Here is a 24,311-nt window from a genome sequence, read left to right as displayed (position 1 = left end):
ACCATTTTAAATGCACATTATAAATAATCATTTTCAAAATGGCAATTTAAATCTTCTGAAACAACATACCAGAAACCTATCACTATGAAGCAGTTGTGGGTCTGACATCATGTGGTCTCAATAACCATTATTTGTAATGTTAAAATCCTTCAGTTCAGTTGCAATGAACATTTGGTAGTTTCAAAAGACAGAAGGTCTCATTCCACAGATTGTTTAACACTGCATTCACACCCAACAAGTTTAATATGGTGTGATGTCAGAATCACTTTATACTGACAATAAATGTGACTTGTAAAACAAACATCAAGGTCCAAGCTGATTTTTATGGGAAGCAGAATGAGACACCTGCCTTTACAAAGTCTCACTCAGTTTTGTTTTGATACCACAACCCGTCAGCATAACAGTGCTATAAGTGAACTGTGACTGCACTCTTTACAACACATTACCATGACCTTTCTGAATGAAAACAGCAGATTATGTTCGTGAATTTCATAAGGAGCTGGTTTAAGACTGCCAAATTTACATCAATCAAGATCTTTCAGCCAGGACTGAAAGAGGAGCTGGTTGTCTCATTAGTTTAAGATGGATTCAAACCTAAGTTTCCAAGATGAAATGATCATGGTGAATCATTCTGCCAAATTTCCTCTTCAGAGGTTTTGATAATCAAATGAATGAGCTATCAGTATACAAATAGTAAGAATTATTTCAAAGTTTGTCAACTCATTACTGAAACTGGAAAGATTGTATTATTATTTTAAAATGCCAAATGCTAAGTAAGAGAAATGTAACAATATGAACATATAGTTGATTAACAAGAAGTAAATAAATGGTTATAATTAACTGTTTTTGTTAGGACTGGAGAAAAGTTTGTAAGCAGTGTAATGGCAAAATGCTGTGAGTGCTTAAAATCTGAAACAGAGAACATTGAAGAAACATAATAGGTTTAGCAGCATCCGTGGAGAGAGAAACAGAGTTAATATTTCAAGTTTTGTGTGAATCTTCAAAACACTGTTCTGTGTTTGTAAGTAGTATACCTTGGGGATCAGGATTTGAAGATAGGTTTATGGGGCACAATCTTGAAATTTGTTGATGATGCGGAGTTCAGAAGTATGAAATGGTGAATTTTGGGAAGAAGATTTAAGAATGGGAGTAAAGGCTCTGTGGAAGTGGATGGTAGAGCAGAGAGATTTATGGGTGCAAAACTACTTCCTTAAAAACAACTTCAATTTTTAAAAATAAAGTCAAAGCACAGGGAGCAAGGAGATTGTACTGAAGTTCTACTGTACATTTTACTCATTATAAAAAGGAAATTAAAACCATAAAGCTCACGTTAGACAAAGTCACCAAGATGATGCAAGGGATGAGGAATTACAGTTAATATAGCAGAGGCATATATTAACGAGATCAGCATACAAGCTAAGAGATTTAATAATCCCTTTTTGTTTTAACCATGTAGGTTTTCCATGGAGTGAATAAACAAATATTGCTTGCCTAGTTCAATAGCAAAAACAAGTAACCATTAATTTAAACTTGTCACAAGGGGATTGAGAAATTTGTAAACTGTTATGAGCACATGAATTGCTTTGCCTAAAGAAGTGGTTAAAGCAGTGAATCACATCTGTTAAGGGCAGGGAAACAAGTATTTGAAGGAAAAACACAAGGCTATTGGTCAAAGCAAAAAATTGGCAGCAAGTTTTGAATTCAAATCAAAATACTGGAAAGCATTTAAGCCATGTCTGGCAGCAAGTGCAAGAAGAGAAACAGTTGCCGATTTCATCAGAACTTGAAGTAGTTTCACATTGCTTTAGTAAAGTCATAGCTCGGACACCACAGGTCAAACAGTATACTGGTGTTCTGCAAGTACATTGTTCCATGGGCTGACTTGCAACAGCACAGTAATTTATCTTTGAGGGCAAGAAAAAAATACAGTTGATCTTGAGATAAAAGCAAAACAATGTGGATGCTGCAAATTTGAAATAAAAACAGAGGGACTCAGTAGGTCTGAGAGCATCTGTGGTCAAAGTCAGAAGTCACACAACACCAGGTTTAGTCCAACAAATTTATTTGAAATCACAAGCTTCCGCAGCGCTTCATCAGGTGAAGGAGCAGTGCTCCGAAGCTTGTGATTTCAAACAAACCTGTTGAACTACAACCTCGTGTCATGTGACTTCTGACTTTGTCCAACCCCAGCACCTCCACATCATAGCATCTGTGGAGAAAGAAACAATTAACGTTTCGAGTCCAGTATGAGTCTACGTCAGATCCAATGTGTTCTGAAGCAGAGATTCAAAATATTAACTCTGTTTCTCTCTCCACAGATACTGCCAAGTCTGCTCTATTTCTCCAGAATTTTCTCTTTTTATTACATTTGATCCTAGGATTTACTTCAGGTTTGAAAATTAGAACATAGCATTGGATGCAGCCTGGACACTTTCAGACATAATGGGCGTACCAAGGATCATACAGTAAAATCTGTAACGGAAGGGAATATTTTGAAGAGACAATATATGTACAACTATCCTGAAGTAGAATCATAGAATCCCTACAATGTAGATAGAGGTCATTCAGCCCATCAAGCGTGCAACAACCTGCCAAACAGCATCCCAACCTATCCCCTGATTATAGGAATGTCCTGATTATAATTTAAATTGTTAATTATGCACATTAAGCCTCAATGCTTTCAAAATCCCTTACCTGTTAAAGCTGCCGAGATGTTTGATCCAGCTGCCAGATGTTTGATTTTTTTCTGATTTGTGAAGAACTCTACGCATTGAAATGCAGTTCTTTCCTCAGTATGTCCCAGGCCTAACTGTCCTTCACTGTTGTCACCAGCAGCATAAACATTTCCTTGTTCTGCAATAGATATATTGGTCAGGTCTTAAAATTATGCACAATCCATTTCAACTCCATTTATGATTTTTAAGTCTTTATGATAAACCATGTTTAGCACAGGTAAAATCAACAAAGGGAGGAATTGAGGAAACCAAAAAAAAACAAGGTTCTAAAAATCAAACACAGAATTTGATTATAATCACTGATCCAAAATTGTGAAAGCTGACATTCAAAAATGTAAAAGCTGTTATACCCACTTCCAGCCAAATTTTGTTTTAATTAAAAGGAACTGCATAAAATGGCCATTTTAGCCCAGCCAGAAATGACTGTTAATTCTAAGTTGGTCTTCATTGGTTGTACAAGACAAAACAGGTTGCTAAAACAAACTACAGGATGTGCTCCAATTACAAACAAACAGATTACTGCCAGAAATCTATTCCACATTGATGATTTTCCAGAACATTAGGTCCAGATGAAACAGACAAAATTCATTTCCGTGCTGGTTAATCTGCAATGGCATTGCAAACTAGGTCATACGTATTCTGCAGTACAAAAGAGGTTGAACTCAAAGAGCCTAAATGAACTGATGTAACACAGATGTAATTCAATATCTGTTTTAAACACAGAAGTAATTACAGGTTTATACAGGTAGGTCCAATTATAAATAAAGGTAATCACGATTGCAAAGTTGCAGAGGAATGAAAAGCTAAAAAAATACAAATTATTAATGCTTTAAAAAATAAGTAATGCACTTTCTTTTCAGATTCCTTTCATCTTATTAATGATTGATTTGGAGACGTATCGCTAATGATGTTATATTAAAACCAACCAAGTAACTGCTAAATGCTACATGAGTGTCTCAGAATATTCCCACTTGCTCTATCAACCTGGCAATGTTAATCTCTTGTCTTCTGGATAGTTACCAGTCTCTAATCTGCAGAGAGTTTCTTTAACCTTACTCCATTGTCATCCTCAATGGTTTGTGCAAGAATCCTGGGTAACATGTTAATAATTGAATGACCAGGGGAGAAAGCTGGGTATGCACCATTGGCACATCCCAGGAGAAGCCCAAGATGAAAGAGGGCACAAATCAAGAGAACACAAAATGTGTCAAAAAAGGACACTTCTAGACATAAATAGTCTCTGCATATAAACCAAAAATTTACGCTAAATGAAAATGGCTGGATCTTAAAATTTCCCAGGCAGAATTTACAATCAACCAATGTAGGGCTCTGAGGTGGCCTTCCCAGCACCCTCCCCGTTCACCTTCAATTTATCCACAACTTTAGGTGCAGCAGGTCAGGCCTAGGGCATCCAGCCTGCCGTTGTCCCAAGTGAGGACCTTAATGGGGCCACTTCACACTTGGCCTCAATTTTGAGGCTGCTGAAAGGAATTCAGGGAGCCCAGACAACTTCCAGCCCATTTACACTCCTGGGTGCACAAAATGGTTGGGCAGGAAAAATCTACATCCAAAATATCCTGCCCTGTTCAAATGCTCACTGCCATTCTTGTGCAATATTACCAACAAACAAAGTGGTGAAAGATCTTTGAGAGATTACAACATTTATCCGCACAACATGCGGTAGCTAGATTGCAGGCAAATCCTACTAAGAATGTAGATGTCAAGAATTCATGATGGCAAAAACTGAAAGTGTATACAAAGCACAGCAAAATAAATCAAGTCGTATGGACAGGGTATATAGCAGCTTCCATATATATATATATAATGTTATAGATATTGAGAAAATTGGGAAGCTAAGTTATTAGAACAGATGGTGCTCCTTTTCAGTACGGGCTGAAGAATTTGGAGTTCCAAAACTGATGTGCTAGAGCACCACTATCAGTGGGAGCTTGCAGATACAGTATGAAAGTTTTACATAGGCAGTTTCTATAATAAATGTTCACATTTGAATTTTTAATATAAAAATAAAGTAGCCAGAAAGTGAACATGAACATAATAATTGTAACATATTACAAAATTCATGACACATTTCACTTATTTTTGCAAACTAAATTACATAAGTATAATTTGAAACATTCATATTAACAATGATGTAATTGAAAAACCAGCATCACCTGGTAACCAACATACCGGTGCAAACTAATGTATGGTTTCGCCCACAGGCAGTGAGCTTCACCTTCTCTGATTTCAATGCTGAAAGAGAAAAAAAAAATTCAATACAAAATTCTGTTCTCATGTAAAAACTGCAATAGATAAAACTACATCAAAATGTTTTAAAAATAATTTTGTTCATGTGCAGCAGTTGATTTTCTTTGCATGATACTTTGTTTTTGATGCAAATACATTGAACTCTTGCAAATAAGAAATAAACAGATCTCAGACTATTGCTCTACTTCCAACAGTTTGAGAGCATGAGTATAACACTTCTTGCACAGGCCTGATTCAAGAGATTTATGGTATTAATTACAAGGAAACACAGCATCCCTGATATATCAATTTAAAGCAGATGCTGAACATCCACTTTGTTTTGTTTATGACTTTTGCTAACTACAACTTTATATTCATCTTCTACAAGATATGCTGTGATCTCCACATTCTTCATTTCATAACTTCTCCTCCATTTCCCTTACTAAAGCTTCCTCATCTATGGATCCACCACCAACTCTTCTACTCCCTCATATGAAAGCTCCTAATGATCCGATAACTTTTCTTGAGATGCTTTGTATACATTCAACCTTCCTTATCCAGTGGCATCGACTCTACATCTTTCATCCCTCAGAGATCTACGTCATGTTCTGGAAACCCACATTCAAATTCTGCCACAGCAGATGGTGGAACTTGAATCCAATAAAAGTTTGAAATTAAGACTCCAATGATGACCATGAAACTAATGTCAGACAAACCCACCTGGTTCACTAATGTCCTTTAGTGAAGGAAACTGCTGCCTTTACACAGTTTAGCCACAGACCTGGCCTGGCAGGCCTGCAGAGTTTCAATTGTCAATGGTAATCCTTCACTGCTATCTTTGCTGTCTTTCCAAAAAAAAGAAAACTTTCAATTTTTTCACTCTAATTACAGTATCATGTACTTTCTAAAAGTCGAGGATTAAAATGCCAGATGACTTTCCAACACTGACCAGAATTGTCACTTTCTTAAAAAAGACCAACCTTTGGCCCACATGTCTGTACAACCCATGATCCCATTCCAAACTATTCCCATCTGCTTGCACGTAGTCCATATCACTGTGTTTCCTGCCTGTTCCTTCCTGAAAGTATGCTATCTGCCAAAGATTACCACATTAGCTCCATTATTTTGTCTGAAACCGATGCGAGACTAGCATTTTCATTGCTTTTCTTAAAAATAGGTACCATATTGGTTTATTTGCAGTTTGGGATTCAATAACACATTTCTAATGATTGATAGTTTACACATTATGTTCACAGCCCCACTTATCAATTATGCTATTATAATATCCAACCTGAGGGATTTATTGGTTTTGAGCACTTATGCTTACCTGTGACAGTCATGCAAATTAAATCATTGCCATGAAGTTTCATTCTAGATGCTGTGATGGATTACAAGCAACTCATGTCTCCACTAGCAATTACATCATTGAAACAAATATTCGTATATGCTTGTTATTTTTAGTTATTCATCATTTCAAGCCCCTTTGTGCCCTTAAATGGTCTCAATTACATCCTCATAAATCTATAAATTTATAATAAGAGGAATATCTTTTATTTAACCTTAGTTTATGCCACAAACTCCATTCCCAACTACCAACTCCATTCTTCTTTCTAGCAAATACTTTGGGTTGAAGCAGACAAGATCAGACCAGTAAGTTTACTAATGCATTCAACCCTGAAATGAGCTTCTGACCACATAATTACATTATCACCAGGACTGCCTACTTCCACCAGGCCCAACTTTGTTCCTGCTGTAGCTTATCTGCTGCTAAATGCCTTATCATAATTATGCAATTCATTGACTCAAAAGTACCCAAAAGAATTCCAAGGACATGACAGTGTTAGAAATGGGGCTATTATTTATTATTATTCCACAAATCACAATGGTTTTTAAAAACTGAAATCAGGTGCCATAGGTTTATTAAATATATAGCACTTGCAGCAGTACTTAAACATGCAATTAAGAGGAAACAGTCACAACTACAAATAATGAGTTTGGTTTGGAAATCCAAACAACTAAGAACTGGACCTAACGTGTTTACAAATCAATATACTTATTGTAAATTGTCAGTGTTAAAAATTTCTCATTCTCTCTATGTGACAAATTTGCATTTCTGGCCTAAATTTTAAAACTCAAATCTGTACAATGAATATTAACTTGACTGTTCCATACCTATTTTCATTAAGCTAATAAGAATAACTCATGTTCTCATCTTATCCATTGTTTCCCTCTTGTTCCTTGTAACGTCTGTTCCATCAAGTGCTTCTGTATCATTATCATTTAGGTAGAATAACATACACCCAGATATTTTCCTTTGTAAATGATCTGATTGTCACACTGCTTTAAATCTTCATTTAAAATCTATTATTTTCAAGGGATGTTGAAGTCATTGGCAAGGCCAGTATTTCTTAACCATCTGCAATGGCTTGCCAGGCTATTTCAAAGGACAGTTAAGAGACGAACACAAGCTACTCCAAGTAAGGATGGCACATTTCCTTCTTTAAAGGGCATTCATGAACTGGATTGATTTTTAGAAAAAAATCAAGAATGGTTTCATGGTCACGATTACTGAGGCGACTTTCAATTGAGGGAGGCAATGGCTTAGTGGTGTTATCGCCAGACTATGAATCCGGAGACCCAAGTCTTGTTCTGGGAACCCAAGTTCAAATTCTTCCAGAACAGATGGTGGAATTTGAATCCAATAAAAGTTTGAAATTAAGATTCTAATGATGACCATGAAACAATTGTCAGAAAAACCCTCTGATTTACGAATGTCTTTTAGTGAAGGTACCTGCAGCCTTTACCCAGTCTAGCCTATTGTGACTCCAGACCCACACAAATGTGCCTGACAATTAGGGAAAGGCCAATAATAGCCAGCAACACCTACATCCTGTGAATGAATTAAATAGATGACAGATATTTTACTCAATGAACTGCCACAATGGGATCTAAATTCATGCTCCCTGAGTGGGGTTTTGAGGAAAAGTTGCATTGGACTCAAAATGTTAACTCTGCTTTTATCTTCACAGATGCTATCAGGCCTGCTGAGTTTCAATTGTCAATGGCAATCAATGTTCAGGTTCAGAATGACATAAACTGAGAATTATAAACATACCACTGCAAATGGTTCCAAAAAGTATGCTTTTAATTCTTTGTTTATTTCATCCTGAACTTGACCATTAATTTCTGCTGAAATAGCGAGGAATACTCAGCAGGTCTGGCAGTATCTGTGGGAAGAGAAACAGGGATAATGTTTTAAATCCAATATGACTTCTTTGGGACTAAAAGAGTGATGGAAAAGTGATGTTTCTTTCTGCAGAAAAAGATTGGGAGGAAGAAACGAAACAGAAGGTCAAAAGAGATTGAGAAAGTGCGGGAAATTAAAGATCACAGGTGTCACAGAACAAAAGGTAATGGTTGTAGAGAAAAGGTTCTGGATCTCAGTAGGTACTCACAGCAGGTTGTTAATGACAGAACATGGGTAATTTATGCTGAAAGCCAACCAAGAAAACCAGATGCTGGAGTATAAGGTAGGGGATGCAAAAATGTGGGAGACAGAGTTCATGTTCTGTGGCTATTGAACTCAATGTTGAGCTCAGGAGGCAGCAAAGCACCTAAACAGAAAATTTGATGCTGTTTCCCTAGCTTGCATTGGGCTTTGCTGGAACACTGCAACAGACCTAAAACAGAAATGAGAGCATTAGACCAATATGGTGTATTGACGTAGAAAGGAAGGTCAGGGTCATGCTTGCAGACTCACTGGAGATATTCCACAATGTGGCCACCCAGTCTGCATTTTGTCTGCTCGATGTAGAGGATTTTATAATAATGGTGCTTTTCCAAAGTGGATTACCTCTGGAGAAATCATTAAAAGGTGTTAACAAAATGAAGAAGTATTGATACTTGTATTATGTCACCACTGGAAGCTGTGGTAGGTGCAGTATGACATTGATTTAAACATGAGTTCTCATATTTTCATATTACAATGTCTTGCATTATTGGACAACTTACAACCAAGTAAAGTCAAAACAAATTTGGTGAAACAAAGTGGTAGCGGTTTTGTAAAAGAACACGAATTGCAGAAAGAAACTCACACAGCATATGTACTAGATATATGACTAAAAATTACAGAATCAAGAAACATGAATGTTGTGGGGGTACAGAGAAGTCTGGACAAAATAATTTACCTTTCACACAAGTGGGTTTGTTGATGGTGTTCTTTGTTCCCAAACCTAGTTGACCCCAGTTGTTGCTCCCAAAGATATATAACTTGCCATTTTCTGTCAAAGAAAGCAATATTCGTGAATGTGTTTTTGAAAGCCATACTTGACATTGTTTCCCAGAATATAAATGTTACAACATCTTATAACATATAAGATCTGATCTGTTTGTTTATTTCTGTGTTTCATATCTGGATTATTTTGTAAGTAATAAAAGGTGGAAAAAGCCAGGTATTTGTAACCCCTGAACAGATGTTCATCAAAGCCAGCCCATCTACTTTTCATAGAATCCCTATAGTGTGGAAGCAGGCCATTCAGCCCATCAAGTCCACAATGACCCTCCAAAGAGCATCCCACCCAGAATTATCCTCCTACGTAACCCTGTAACCCCACATTTCCCATAGCTAATCCAAATAGCCTGCACATCCCTGGATACTATGAGCAATTTAGCATGGTCAACCCACCTAACCTGCACACCTTTGGACTGTACGAGGAAACCAAATCACCTGGAGGAAACCCACACAGACATGGGGACAATGTGCACACTCCACACAGACACCCACCCTGAGGCTGGAATCTCACAGAATGAGATGTTGAATTTATCGATACAAGCAGTGTCATATTGAAAGGATAAGTAATTCTCTTTAGAATAGAATCAGAAAAAAAAAATCACATGCATCATCTCCATGAAAATACAATTGAGTCTCAGTGGAAGCCTGGGATAAAATATTCAACAAATATACATGAGCATACAGACAAATTAGGAGCAGAAGGCCATTCATTTCCTTCAGCTCAGTTATTCAATAAAACCCTGGCTAATCAAATTGTAACCTCAAATCCATATTCCTGTTGATCTCTGATAACTTTTCACCCCCATGTTTACAAAAATCTATCTGCCTCCGGTTTTAAACTATTCACAGACTCTGCTTCCACCACCTTCTCAGGAAGGGAGTTCCAAAGACTCAAACCTGAGAAAAAAAGTCATCTCATTTTTGTTTTAGAGATAACAAGGTGTAGAGCTGGATGAACACAGCATGCCAAGCAGCATCAGAGGAGCAGGAAGGCTGACGTTTCGGGCCTAGACCCTTCTTCAGAAATGGGCTGAAGACCATTTCTTCCTGCTCGGCCTGCTGTGTTCATCCAGCTCTACACTTTGTTATCTCAGATTCTCCAGCATCTGCAGTTCCTACTATCTCTGAAATCATTTTTGTTTTAAATGGGTGAACCCTGATTTTTAAACGGAGACCCTAGTTCTAAGTCCTTCCATTATAGGGAACATCTTCTTCACATCTACCATGTCAAGACTCCTCGGGATCTTTTATGTTTCAATGAAGTTGTTTCTTATTCTTTTAAACTGCAGCATGTCCAAGCCTAGCCTGTCCAACCCTTCTTCATAAGACAATACCCCATTCCAGACAATGGACTAGTAAACCTTCTCTGAACTGTTTCAAATACACTCAAACTTCCTTAAATAAGGTAGCCACTACTGTGCACAGTACTACAGACATCGTTTCACAATGTCCTATATAACTGAAGCATAACCTCCCTATTTCTGTATTGAATTCCCCTTGCAATAAATATTAATACTTGATTAGCTTCTTAATGATTTGTTGTACTTGCATTTTAACTTTTGTGGTTCATGCACAAGGGCAACCAGATCCTCTGCATCTCAGAGCTCTGCAATCTCTTACCATGTAGGTAATATACTCCTTTATTATTCTTCCTGCCAAAGTAAACAATTTCACATCTACACACATTATACTCTATTTGCCAGATCTTTGCTCACTCACTTAAACTGCGTATTTTTTTTGTAGTCTCCTTATGTCCTCTTCATATTTACTTTCCTACCTAACTTGGTGCAGTCAGCAAATTTGGCAACTATATGTTCCGTCTCTTCATCCAAGTAGTTTATATATATATTGTAAACAGACAAGGTACAAGATCCCAGTGGCACAACATTCATTACAATTGGCCTACCTGAAAAAGACCTAAAAATGACTATTCCTTGCTTCCTGTTAACTAGCAAATCTTCTATTCAAGCCAATATGCTATCCCTACAATATGAGCTTTTATTTTTCACAATAACCTTTGATGGGCACTGTCTGTCTGGAAACATCACATGGATTTTTATTTTTACAAAGAATGCTGCATCAATCAAAATCTAGCTTTATTTCTGTGATCCTTATCGGTTGCCCCAACTGAACAACTGAAGCAAAGCAATTCTTTCCCGTCTTTGCATACAGGGAAATAATTAAGTGAATGCCACATTGAAATCAATGACTTACCAGTTACAAATGCCGTATGCTCATCCCCACAACTGATTGAGATAGCTTTGTCATTTTTTAGCCAGAACTTACTGGGAACATTGTCTGAGAATTTGCTTTTACCAAATGTAAAAACAGCTCCAGAATCTGAAAGTAAAATAAATTATATGAACTATTTATTTTTAATCAACAATGTGTTTTAACATTGGCATGGAATGAATTAATTTTCCAAAATTGACAAATTTCTAGTCACAACCAGGGACTAAAAGAGTTCTACTAATGGCCCAAGATGTTCCAATACTTATGTTACCTTTCATAAATTTTGTAATTTTGATTTAAGTGCATTATCTAGAGCCAGACATCCAATGGAAGTGATGGCCTTATCAATGACTGGAAATGGGCGATCAAGGCAATTGCATTAACTGCTGTGATGAACCACCAACTGCTTGAGATAGCCTTTGGCAGTAGCGGGGAGATCAGGAAGACAGCAGTAAAACTGATTGTCCAGTTCTTTGTGCTTTTAGAATGGTTTTCAACATCAAGGAAAATTTCAATGCTGCTGCAATTCATATGTCAACCTTGGAAGCACTTATCACAAGAAAAAGGCCAGGCAGCATATGTGAACACTACATGCCTTCTTCACACAAGACCTGACAATAGTCGAGGAGGAGCAAATTACTGCAGATGCTGGAAGCTCTACTGAAAGCAACAAATGCCGGAGATCACAGCGGGTCAGGCAGCATCCGTGGACAGAAAGCAAGCTAACGTTTCAAATCTAGATGACTCTTCATCAGAGCTGGTAGCAAAGATGTCTGAACTACACATTAAACCTATTTAGTTAAATCACGAAGACACTGAGAGAAAACGTATAGAGTTGTTCAACTGGGAGCCAAGTAGCACAATAAGGACAGGCATAATGGATAAAGAAGCACTGGTGCAAATTAGGACATGGGAGCAGAGGTATGGATGACATCATATTTATGGGGTTTGGAAGATAGGAGGCCAGTTAGAAGTGAACTTGTCTCTTACAATTCACAAGCAGTAAAGTCCAAGATGAGAGATGCAGCAGCAAATAAGCTGAAGCAGGAAGCGAAATTGGCAATATTAAGGAGGAGGAAATAGGCAGTCTTAGGAAGGTGTAGTTGTGATTGGTGGTTCATCTCAGCAGTTAATGCAATTACCTTGATTGCAGACTGTTTCAGCCTTATGGTTTCAGTATTCAAGTGTGACAGTAAAAGGCACTGTCCATGGCAGTGAGAACCAGAAAGTAACTAGAAAAATTGACAATCAGGAAACAGAAACACCAAAGAACTAGCCTGACAGCATTTTGTGGCCGGGAGTCAAGTGCGACGGAGGATCAATGGCTATGAAATGGAAATTGGATTCGGGACAAAAGCCAGTGGCTTTAGTCTTCCCAAAATTTATTTGGACAAAACTTCTATTCATCCATTACTGAACGATGGACAACCAGTCGGAAAATTTAGAGACCTTGAGGCAAAAATAGTTGAAGAAAAATTTCAAGCACAGTTTGCAAGGACAGGTTCTGAACAGTGCATTCCTGTTCACATAATTCACTTGCTGCTTTATCCTGCATTCTTCACCTTCTATAAAAGCACTGCAGCCTCACAGCACCAGGGACCCAGGTTCGAGTCCACCCTCGGGCGACTGTCTGTGTGGAGTTTGCACATTCTCCCAGTGTCTGTGTGGGTTTCCTCCGGGTGCTCTGGTTTCCTCCCACAATCCAAAGATGTGCAGGCTAGGTGCATTGGCCATGCTAAATTGTCCAAAGTGTTCAAGGATGTGTAGATTAGGTGGGTTATAGGGGGATGGGTCTGGGTGGGATGCTCCATGGGTCGGTGTGGACTTGTTGGGCCAAGGGCCTGTTTCCACACTGTAGGGATTCTATGATAATGACGAGCTCTTGTTCTCTCTTTTTGCTTCAATCTACCTGAGTCAGAACCTAGGAAGAAGTGGATAAATAGGTAGCATGAAGCCAGATGGTAGAGGCTTATGCAAACCCTTTCATTTTCCTCATTAGTTTCTCAGAAACTAGTACTCCAGACACTCACGTCCTATTTCATCCACCACAGCATCTCGCTCTCAAACAACTATCTCGCTGTTCCTCACTCTATAGCGAATGGATTTGCCACCACCAACCTTGCACTTGACTCCCGGCCACAAAATGCTGCCAGGCTAGTTCTTTGGTGTTTCTGTTTCCTGATTGTCAATTTTTCTAGTTACTTTCTGGTTCTTACTGCCACGGACAGTGTCTTTCACTGCCACACTTGAATGCTGAAACCACAAGTTAATTGGTACAGGCAAAAATAGTGTCATGTGGTGTGTTTGAAAGTCAAAAGGCAATCCAAGAATTGAATGAGGGAGCAGGGAGTCAATTAGGAACATGAAATAGCGAGCAGCAGAACATGGCACAACAATACAGCCTACAAGGAGAGTAAACGGGTGGCTAATGAGGTGGGTGATGAACTATTTAAATTTACAAATTCAAAATGAAAAGCCTCGCTGAAATTGAGTAAAAATGACAAGGCAGTAGACAGAGCTCAAGATCGGTTAAAAAACACAACTGGATGAATGAACGCAGCCACGTTGAACAGCTGGTTCTTGCAACTCTGACAATGACAAGCATTTACTTACAGGTTTCTATTATAAATACTTTTTTTAAATACTTATTTCCATGATAAATACGGACAGGGAAAGTGTTACTTAAACTTGCGACACAGAACATATGATTTGTAGGCAGACAGGTGGAGATTTTATTTTCTGTAAGTTTCATTATACACCGAATGTGCATGCTTGGATACAATGTAGAAGTTTGTAACAGGTCAGTTACCCTTTGTGGGAAAAAAAAGTCTTCAGATGAAGGTAGAAATATTTGACCTTACTGATTAGAGGGATGTGTGTTATGAAGTGCATCCAGGGATTGCATGTGACACCAAGGTTGTGGTCAGTCTGGTTTCATCTCAGACAGTTGCCAGGGAGAGGGATGAAGTCAGTAGCAATGGACTGAAGTTTGCAGTCGGGACTGAAGACAACAGCTTTAAAGTTATTTCAATACTTAAGAATCATAGAATCATAGAATCCCTACAGCGTGGAAACAGGCCCTTCGGCCCAACCAGTCCACACCGAACCTCACAGCATCCCGCCCAGACCCATCCCCCTTTAAACTACCTAATCTATACATCACTCAACACTAAGGGCAATTGAGCACAGCCAATCCCCTTAGCCCTCACAACTTTGGACTGTGGGAGGAAACCGGGGCACCCAGAGGAAACCCTTTGATTCAGCCTTAACTGTAAGGAGCAAATTTCTGCACATCAAGTACTGAATATTTAATAAACAGTCTGATTAATAAGCAACCATGGAGTTAAGAGAAATGGTGCTAAGGTAGCACTGGCATTGAGAGTATAAATGCAAAAACCAACACTGCTTTCAGATGCAGAATGTTCCAAGATCAGACCATGGAAAATGCATTTACAGTAAATTATTCTGCAACTTTAAAATTGCAGTTACTGACTGATTTCTGACCCATCATATATACTGCATTTTTCTCTCCCTACATAGAATTCCCCTTAATCCATAACAGATGCGTTAGATTTGATAAATCATGGGTTTAAAGAGAAAGGCAATTTGAATAGGATTCCTTCTCAGATGCTCAGACGAAAGCTCTAATAAGGTGTTGTAGACCACAAATTCACCACCTACACAATTAAGATTTCAGTTGCTCAAAAACTGTGCATACTGGTCAACAAAATGGATCCTTGATTTCTCTTGAGCAGAATGCTAACATGCCAACAAAGTTCTGTCACTTAAAAATAAGTGGTATTTGCATACAGGCTCATCACATGAAATGTCTCAACATGCTTTACCATGCATTTAATTGCTTTGAAGTGCAGTAACTGTTGTTAAGCAAACACAGCAACCATTCTGCATCAGCTAGATTTTACAAACAGTACAACAACCTATGTTATAAGCTAACCCATATTTTCTTTCTTGAAAAAAATCATGCCAGATAATATGCTGTAGAAATAGTCCTATACGCCAAGGAGTTCATGTTACCCTCAAGCAAAACACAAGTTATTAACATTTGTTTGATTTTATCAATAAGTACATTAAAAGACTACAGAACTAATCAATCATTCTGAGGCCATTCTTGCTTCAACCAGTATTTTTTTTCTCTAAAAACAAGGGAGGACAGAGCTCAGCCGATTTTTTTTTAAAAAGTCAACCCATTCAAATGTGCTATGACACAGATCTAGTGCAGGCCTAGGCCTCCTGCCTCAGAGTTTGAAACACTACCACTGCATTGCAAGAACTCCACTGAACTAATATATTAACATGCAATACAAATGACAGTATCATGATTGCAACTTTCAGCAGTGTTAAAAATCAGGCAAATTAAGGAGTTAGGTGGATACTGCGTGTGTATCTGTGTTGGTAGAAAGAAATCTCCTTTGATTTTTCTAATAATTAACTCTCAAGGAAATGATTCTCTCACTCAGGTGCAGGAAAATAAGCTAGCTGATGTTGTTGACTTGCTCGCTGAGCTGGCTTGTTTTCATTCAGATGTTTCGGCACTGTGCCAGGTAACATCATCAGTGAGGCCTCTGCTTGGAATTTATACTGTCTGGTCCGTTAGGGTGAGTGGTGTCATTTCTGGTTTTGATCTGTATGGGTTTGCATATGGGGTCCAATTCAATATGTTTGTTGATTGCATTACGGCTTGAGAACCATGCCTCTAGGAATTCCCGTGCATGTCTATGTTTGGCTTGGGCTACTATGGTTACCTTGTCCCAGTTAAACTGATGGCCTTCATTGTCTGAGTGTACAGATATTAAGGAAAGTTTGTTGTGTCGTTTTGCTGCTAGCTAATGTTCATGTATTCTGATTGCTAGTTTCCTTCCTGTCTGTCCGATGTAATGTTTGTGGCAGTTGTTGCATGGTATTTTCTTAACCACGTTGGTTCTGCATGTTGTGGGAATGGGGTCTTTAATCCTTGTGAGTGTTTGTCATAGAGTGGGTGTGGGCTTGTGTGCCACCATGATTCCTAGTGGTCTTAGGAGTGTTGTTGTCAGTTCTGATATGTTTTTGATGTAGGGCAGTATGGCCAGTGTGTTAGGGTATACCGTGTCCTCTTGCTGTTGTCTGTTTAGTAGTCATCTGAAGATGAAGTTCCAGAGATATCCATTCATAGCAAAGATTTTGTATAGGTGTTCTTCCTTTTTCCTGCGTCGTTCTGGAGTGTTGCAGTGAGTCGCGGCCCATTTAAATAGTGTCCTAATGCAGCTTGTGGACATTGGGGTCATTGCTGTGGAAGTTGAGTATTTGATCAGTGTGGGTTGCTTTTCCGTATACTAAAGTTTGGAACTCCCTGCTGGTCATACGCTCAACTCTGACATCCAGAAACAGAAGCTGATTGTTGTTTTCTTCTTCTCTTGTGAATTTAATCTCTGCAAATACGCTGTTGACGCGGTTGTGGGTCTCTTCCAGTTTGTTGCATTTAATAATGACAAATGTGTTGTCTACGTACTGGATCCACAGTTTAGGTTGAATGCTGGGGAGGGTGGTGTGTTCTAGTCTTTGCATGACTGCTTCTGCAATGAGTCCTGAGATGGGTGATCCCATTAGTGTGCCATTGGTCTGTTTGTATACTTGACCATTAAAGATGAAGGGTGTGGTGAGGCACAGGTCTACGTAGTTTGTCTTTAATGGTCAAATGGATGAGTAAAGTGAGGACATTACAGGTCAAATGAGTAGACAAGTGGTAAAGAACATTCAATGGCAGAAGTGTGAAATGATGCAAATTGAAAGACAGATTGAGGAGAGGCAAGATAAAATGTTACAAAATAAAGAGGTACAGGAAGTGAGAGACCAAGAGGTTCTCATAAACAAATCTTTACAGTTGACAGGACAAATGAACAAAGCATACATGCTTTAGAAACAGAAGCCAAAAGTACAAAAGCAAGGAAACAATGCTGAGTTTTTTTTATAAATAACTGGCTAAAGATATTTAGCCATTCTTGCTTCAATCAGCAATTCCAGATAATATATTTGTGCTACAAAATTCTCTGACTGAACAGAAAGGACATAAAAGAGTTCAGACTAGAAGAAAGTTTGGCTTCTTGTGATGACTCTGAAATGGCCCATTAAGTCATTCAGTTCAAAAGAAATTATGGAAAAAGTAACAAACGATGATCTTGCCAGAGAAGTCCAAATTCTATCGAGGAATTTAAAAAAAAGTACAAGGACAGAAACAGAGGGAGAAAAATGAGTTTCTCTCTGGATGACAAAGAAGTCCATGAATTCCTCACACTTGATGCTTAAAACTGGAGTAGAGGGAGAACCAAAGAGAAATGTAAGGAGATAATTAGTATTGGAGAAATGGAGAAAAGTTATCTTTTCTCCTGAGTTGGGTGAGCTGTGAGGAGGAATATTCAGTGAGATTTGGATATTGAGTGAGTGGATAATGTGGATAAATGTGGCTATCCACCTTGATAGCAAAAACAGGAAGGCTAATTATTACCCAAATTGAACTAGATTGGGAAAGTGGAGGTGCAACGAGACTTGAGTATCCTGTACGCCAGTCACAAAAAAATGTATGCAGGTGTGGCAGGCGGTGAAGAAGGCAAACGGTATGTTGGCCCTCACAGCACGAGGAGTCGAGTGCAGGAGCAAGGATGTTTTACTGCAATTGCACAGGGCTTTGGTGAGACCACATCCGGAGTACTGTATGCAGTTTTGGCCTCCTTTTTGAGGAAGGATGTTCTAGCCATGGAGGGACTGCAATGATGATTTACTCGATGATAGAACTGACATAAGAAGACAGACATGACCAACCAGGATTACATTCAATAAAATTTAAAAGAATGAGAGAGGATCCCATCAAAATCTATAAACTTCTAACAGGACTAGACAGGGTAAATGCAGGAAAGCTGCTCCTAATGATCAAGGAGTCCAGACCAGGCCTCTCAGTTTAAGGAAGCAGCGTAGACCATTTAGGACTAAGATAAGATATTTCTTCATCCAGACAGCAGTGAGCCTGTGGAATTCTCTGCCACCGAAAACAATCGAGGCTGAAACATTGATGTTGTAAAGGAATTAAGTTTCTTTTTTCTTTATTCATTCACGGGATGAGGGGCGTCTCTGGCTGGACCAGCATTTATTGCCCATCCCTAATTGCCCAGAGGGTAGTTAAGAGTCAACCGGGACCACATTCCTGTGGGTCTGGAGTCACATGTAGGCCAGATCAGGTAAGGATGGCAGTTTGCTTAGTTTCCCTAGAGGGCATTAGTGAACCAGATGGGTTTTTCCTGACACTCAACAATGGATTCATGGTCATCATTAGATTCTTAATTCCAGATATTTATCAAATTCAAGTTCCACCATCTGCCATGGTGGGATTTGAACCCAGGTCCCCAGAACATTATCTGGGTCTTTGAATTAACAGTCCAGTGATAATACCACCAGGCCATCGCCTTTCCCTCAGTATAGTTCTTAGGGAATGGGAAGAAAGGGGGAGCAGGGTACCAAGTTTAATGAAGAATCATTATCATGTTGGGTCACAGAGCAGGCTCAATGGGTCAAAAGGCTCACATTTTCTCTGTTTCTACATCATTCTCCACACTGATTCTAAAGTGTTTCAGCTGAAGAGACCATCATGGTTGAATTAGATTTGACTGTTAGGTCAATTAGTCACCAGTTATGCTCAAACATGTAGCCTTCAACTCAACTGACTTAATTAGTAATGATTACAAATTCACTTCAGACATGTAATTTTACCCATCTTCAAATTTTCAACACGTAAGTAAGTGAGGACCAGAGCAGAAACCAGGACCAGAGAGGTAGAACACTGGTCCAGCAGCATGAAATTCAGCCCATCCAATTAAGAAATTCTCAAGTTGAGGGTGATATGAAGACAGCAAAACAAGTGAATGAGAAACTGGACTATTGTTTCTCAGGCTACACAGATGGTATAAATAGTGTCTGTACAATGTGCGTGTAAACCCAATTGCAAGCACTTGTACCACAAGGAGAGCACAAATTAGTAAATCAAATAATATTGGTTAATCCAATGTTTTAATAATCTCTGGATTATGAAAAGAATAAAATTATAAATCTACATTTCATCATAACATATTTGCAAAAAAATTGGCTGTTTTTCACATATACATGACACATATCACAGCATCATGTCACCTGTATTTGACTTTACTGATGAAAGTAATTTGCTATTATATATTAGTGGAAAAATATGAAGAGCAATTTCACCATGGGCAGTGGAAAATCTTCCTCCTGCTGACGATTTACCCAAAATCCAAAAGTTTACAACTTTGTGCAAGCCATGAACTGGAGGCGTGACTTCATTAGTGATGTGAGGCAATACCTTTCAAACGCAGCAAGTGATTAGAAATTGGGATACCCTGGCCAGGGGGAAGGGCTGGTGGATTCAGATTGATAAAATTCTTTTGGAGCGGAACAGAGTTATGGGGAAAGAGCAGTGGGTTCAGGTTCAGGTTCGGGTTCGGGTTCGGGTTGGGGGTGGGGAAGAGCTGATGGGCTGATTGGCCTCCTTTCTGTGCTGTTATACAGTCATACAGCATGGAAACAGATCCTTCGGTCCAACCAACCCATGCCAAACATCATCCCAAACCAAACTAGTCCCTCCAAACCTTTCCTACTCATGCATCCATCCAAGTGTCTTTTAAATGTTGTAATTGTACCCGCATCCACCACTTCCTCAGGACGTTCATTCCACACACGAACCACCCTCTGTACAAGAAATTTGCCTCATGTCTTTTTAAAATCTCTCTCCTCTCACTTTAAATATGTGCCCCTCATCTTGAAATCCCCCATCCTCAGGAAAAGACAACTACCATTAACTCTATCTATACCTCTCGTTATTTTATGAATTTCTATCAGGTTGCATGTCAACCTTCTATGCTCCAGTGAAAGAAGTCACAGTCTATCCAGCTTTTCTTTATAACTCAAACCTTCCATACCCAGCAATATCCTGGTAAATCCCTTCTGAACCCTCTCCAACTTAATAATATCCTTCCTATAACTGGGTGACCAGAAAGAGACACAGTATTCCAGAAGAGGCCTCAACAATGTCCTGTACAACCTCAACATGACTTCTCAACTCCTATACTCAAAGGACAGAGCAATGAAGGCAAGCATGCCAAATGCATTTTTAATCATCTATACGTGATGTAAACTTCAAAGAATTACATATCTGAACTCCTATATCACAGTTCTACAACACTATCCAAGGTCCTACCACTAATTGTATAAGCCCTACCCTTGTTTGTTGTACCAAAATGCAATACCTCGCATATATCCAGATTGAACTCCATCTGCCATTTTTTCAGCCCATTAACCCATTTGACCAAGATCCCTTTGTAATCTTAGATAATCTTCTTCACTGTTGAATATGCCATCAATTTTGGTGTCGTCCACAAATTCACTAACCATGCCTCCTATATTCTCATTCAAATCATTTATATAAATGATAAACAAAAGAGGACCCAGAACACCGCTGGTCACAGGCCTCCAGTCCGAAAAGCATTCCTCCACCGTTACTCTCTGTCTCCTGCCATTAAGCCCATTATGTATCCAATTGGCAAGCTCACTCCGAATCCCATGTGACCTAACTTTATTAATTAGCCCACCATGTGGAACCTTGTCAAAGGGTTTACCAAAATCCGAAAAACAACATCTACTGCTCTGTCATTATCAAGCTTTTTGGTAAATTCCTCAATAAACTCACTCAAGTTTGTGAAACATGATTTTCCTCGCACAAAACGCTGCTGACTATCCCTAATCAATTTCAACCTCTCTAAATGTCCATAAATCCTGTATTTTATAATCACCTCCAACAATTTACCCCTAACCAAAATCAGACTCACAGGTCTATAGCTCCCCGGTTTTTCCTTGAACCTTTCTTAAACAAAGGTACAACATTAGCCACCCTCCAATAATCAGGCACCTCACCCGTAGTTATAAATAATGCAATTATTTCTGCACTGGGTCTCGTAATTTCCTCCCTTACTCCCCACAATATTCTGGAATACATTAGATCAGATCCTGGAGATTTATCCACCTTTATATTCTCTAAGATCTCCCAAACTTCCTCTTCTGTAATATAAACTGTTTTTAAAACATCAAAGTTTATTTCTCTGCATTCTCCAGAATCCATTTCTTTCTCCACAGCTAAAACTGATGCAACATATTTATTTTGTATCTCTCCCATCTTCTGACGTACAACACAAAGTCGATCTCCTTGATCTTTAAGAGGTCCTACCCTCTCTCTAGTTACCCTCTTACTCCTATTGTATTTATGGAATCTCTTTGGATTATCCTTAACTTTATCTGCCAATGCTATCTCATATCCCTTCTTTGCCTTCCTGATTTCTCTCTTACGAATGCCCTTACACTCTTCATATTGATTAAGAGATTCAACTGAACCAAGTTGTCGATATCTAAAATAAGATTCTCTTTTATTCTTGACTGCAACCTCAATATCTTTATTCATCCGTGGTTCCGTAGTCTTACCAGCCTTAAGCTTCACTCTAACAGGAACAAAATGCCTCTGAACTCTCGTCATCACACTCTTGAACACCTCCCACTTGTCAGATATCCTTTCACCTGTGAACAGTCTACACCAATCAACTTTTGAAAGTTTATGTCCCATACCATTAAAATTTGCATTACTCCAATTAAAAACTTTAACTTTTATGGAAGGCTTATTCTTTTTAATAACCATTTTGAAACAATAAAATTATGATCACTAGACCCAAAGTGTTTGCCCACTTTTACTTCAGTCACCTGCCCTGCCTTATTGCCCAAAAGATGTAGTTTTGCTCCATCTCTAGTAGGAGCATCCAAATATTCTTGAAAATTTTCTTGATCACATTTGATAAATTCTTCACCATCTAAACTTTTAACACTATGGTAGCCCAGTCAATGTTTGGAAAATTAAAATCCCCCATTATTTCACCCTAATTATGCTTACATATATCTGAGATCTCCCTACATATTTTTTTCTCAGATTCCCTCCTACTATTGGGGGTCCTATTGTACAATCCCATCAAAGTAATCTTTCCTTTCTTATTTGTAATTTCTACCCATATATCTTCCCTGCTAACAGCCATAATGTATTCCTTAATGAAAAATGCCACTCCCCACATTCTTGCCTCCTTTTCTATCCTTCCTCTGGCATCTAAAACCCAGAACATTGATCTTCCAGTCTTGTCCATCTCTCAGCCAAGTTTCTGTAATAGTTATGACATCCCAATCAGAGGTTCTTTAACATACCCTGAAATCATCTTGCAGCCTTACCTGCAAGACCCCTTGCATTGAAATAAATGCAATTTAGCTCTTCAGTGTTACTACATACTCTGACTCTTTGTTGTGTTTCCTTTCTAACGAATGTGCTCTCCTCACATTCAGAACCTTCCCCATCAATCCTTCTGTTTACAATGCTACTTAGAATTCCTCCACTCCCCCTCTCTAGCATATAAAGTCTCCCTTAACGGAATGAGCAAATCTCCCTGCTAAGATATTGGCCCCTTTCTAGTTTAGGTTAGATCCATCCCTTTTTGAACAGGTTTTCTCTATCCCAAAAGACATTCCAGTTGCCCAAAAACTTGAATTCTGAACAATACACCAGCTCTTCAGCCATTGATTTATCTCCTTTAACCTTTTGGTCCTTCCCTCATTTGAGTTTGGCATTGGGAGTAAACCAGAAATTACTACTTTTAAGGTTTTTTTTAAATCTGTACTCTGTACGCTTTAATCGTTTCCCTAAAAATGTCATTCCTACCAGTGTGTACAATAATTTCTGGCTATAGCAATAGTTGCATTAAATCCTGTCAGTCGCTGCCTAACGTAAGAATCATTCCAAATGTCCAATAACTGACTGGCCCTTCCATTTTCCTCAGACAGACTGTTCACATTGGGAAGTCTCACTCTCTCCCCTCTCACCTTGTGAACTCCTTCTGTTTCCCTCCTCCAAACACTTCACTAATATTTCACTCATGCCTGTGACTGACAGACTGACTCACTCACCCGGCACCTCCTCCCCCTCGGACTCGGGCTCCGCCGCCATGTCCCTAGCACCAGCTCCGGGGCTCCGGGGCTCGCGTGGAGCGGGTCACCAACCCGGAAGTAAACAAACCGGCCTGCCATTGACAACCGAACAAAGAACCCGCCTCGGCAGCGGCACCCCGCGGCCGCATGGCTTAACTGCAACAACCCGGGACGCCAGCGCCGCACTGAGGTCGCACCCGGGATCGCAGCTCCCAACCTTGCTCCCTCTCTCAAACCCAGGAGCACGAACCCCGCGAGTGATCGATCTGCAAGAGCAAGTGCCTGGCCTGTCCGTTTTTGTGGTTTCTGGCGAGAGGATAGCAACCGGAAAGGCAGACAGCAGAGAAACAGTAATTAAGTGCTTAGAGAAGGGATAAAGTACTGCGGGTTGCTGGAAATCTGAAACAAATAAACAGAGTGCAGCATCTGTGGAGAAAGAATGTGTTAGCTTTTCTGACTTCTTCAGAACTGGAAAGAGACGTGGCTTTGAAAGCGAGTTTTAGCAAATACTTTATCCCATTGCTAAGACGGAGGTAGAAAGCAATGAGGATGTACAAGCCGAAAGATTAAAAGGGAAATCCCGTCATCGGAGAGGACAGAAGTTCTTCAAGGTAGTCCAACCTGGAAGAGGTCAGAAATCACACCACATCAGGTTATAGTTGGTCCCGACCCGAAATGTCAACTTTCCTGCTGCGCTGACGCTGCCTGGCCCGCTGTGTTCCTCCAGCTCCACACTGTATTAT

The 24,311-nt window shown here is 39.2% G+C and overlaps 1 protein-coding gene across 1 annotated transcript in view; it reads right to left on the bottom strand.

Annotated features, from left to right (window-relative positions):
- The window catches only part of rpgra (retinitis pigmentosa GTPase regulator a), a 97,499-nt gene extending 73,869 nt beyond the window's left edge, over positions 1-23,630 (bottom strand). Inside the window, 5 exon segments of the mRNA XM_048603147.1 lie at positions 2,695-2,853; positions 4,926-4,988; positions 9,170-9,262; positions 11,488-11,613; positions 23,548-23,630. Of these exon segments, the coding sequence (XP_048459104.1) occupies positions 2,695-2,853; positions 4,926-4,988; positions 9,170-9,262; positions 11,488-11,613; positions 23,548-23,587 (481 nt within the window). The 5' untranslated portion in view covers positions 23,588-23,630.
- Positions 23,631-24,311: the final 681 nt, after the last annotated feature.

Source organism: Rhincodon typus, chromosome 11 (genome assembly GCF_021869965.1).
Source record: "Rhincodon typus isolate 14 chromosome 11, sRhiTyp1.1, whole genome shotgun sequence".
Classification (NCBI taxonomy): domain Eukaryota; kingdom Metazoa; phylum Chordata; class Chondrichthyes; order Orectolobiformes; family Rhincodontidae; genus Rhincodon; species Rhincodon typus.
The sequence above is the reverse complement of the archived record's forward strand: the minus strand, read 5'-3'. Positions and strand labels throughout refer to the sequence as shown.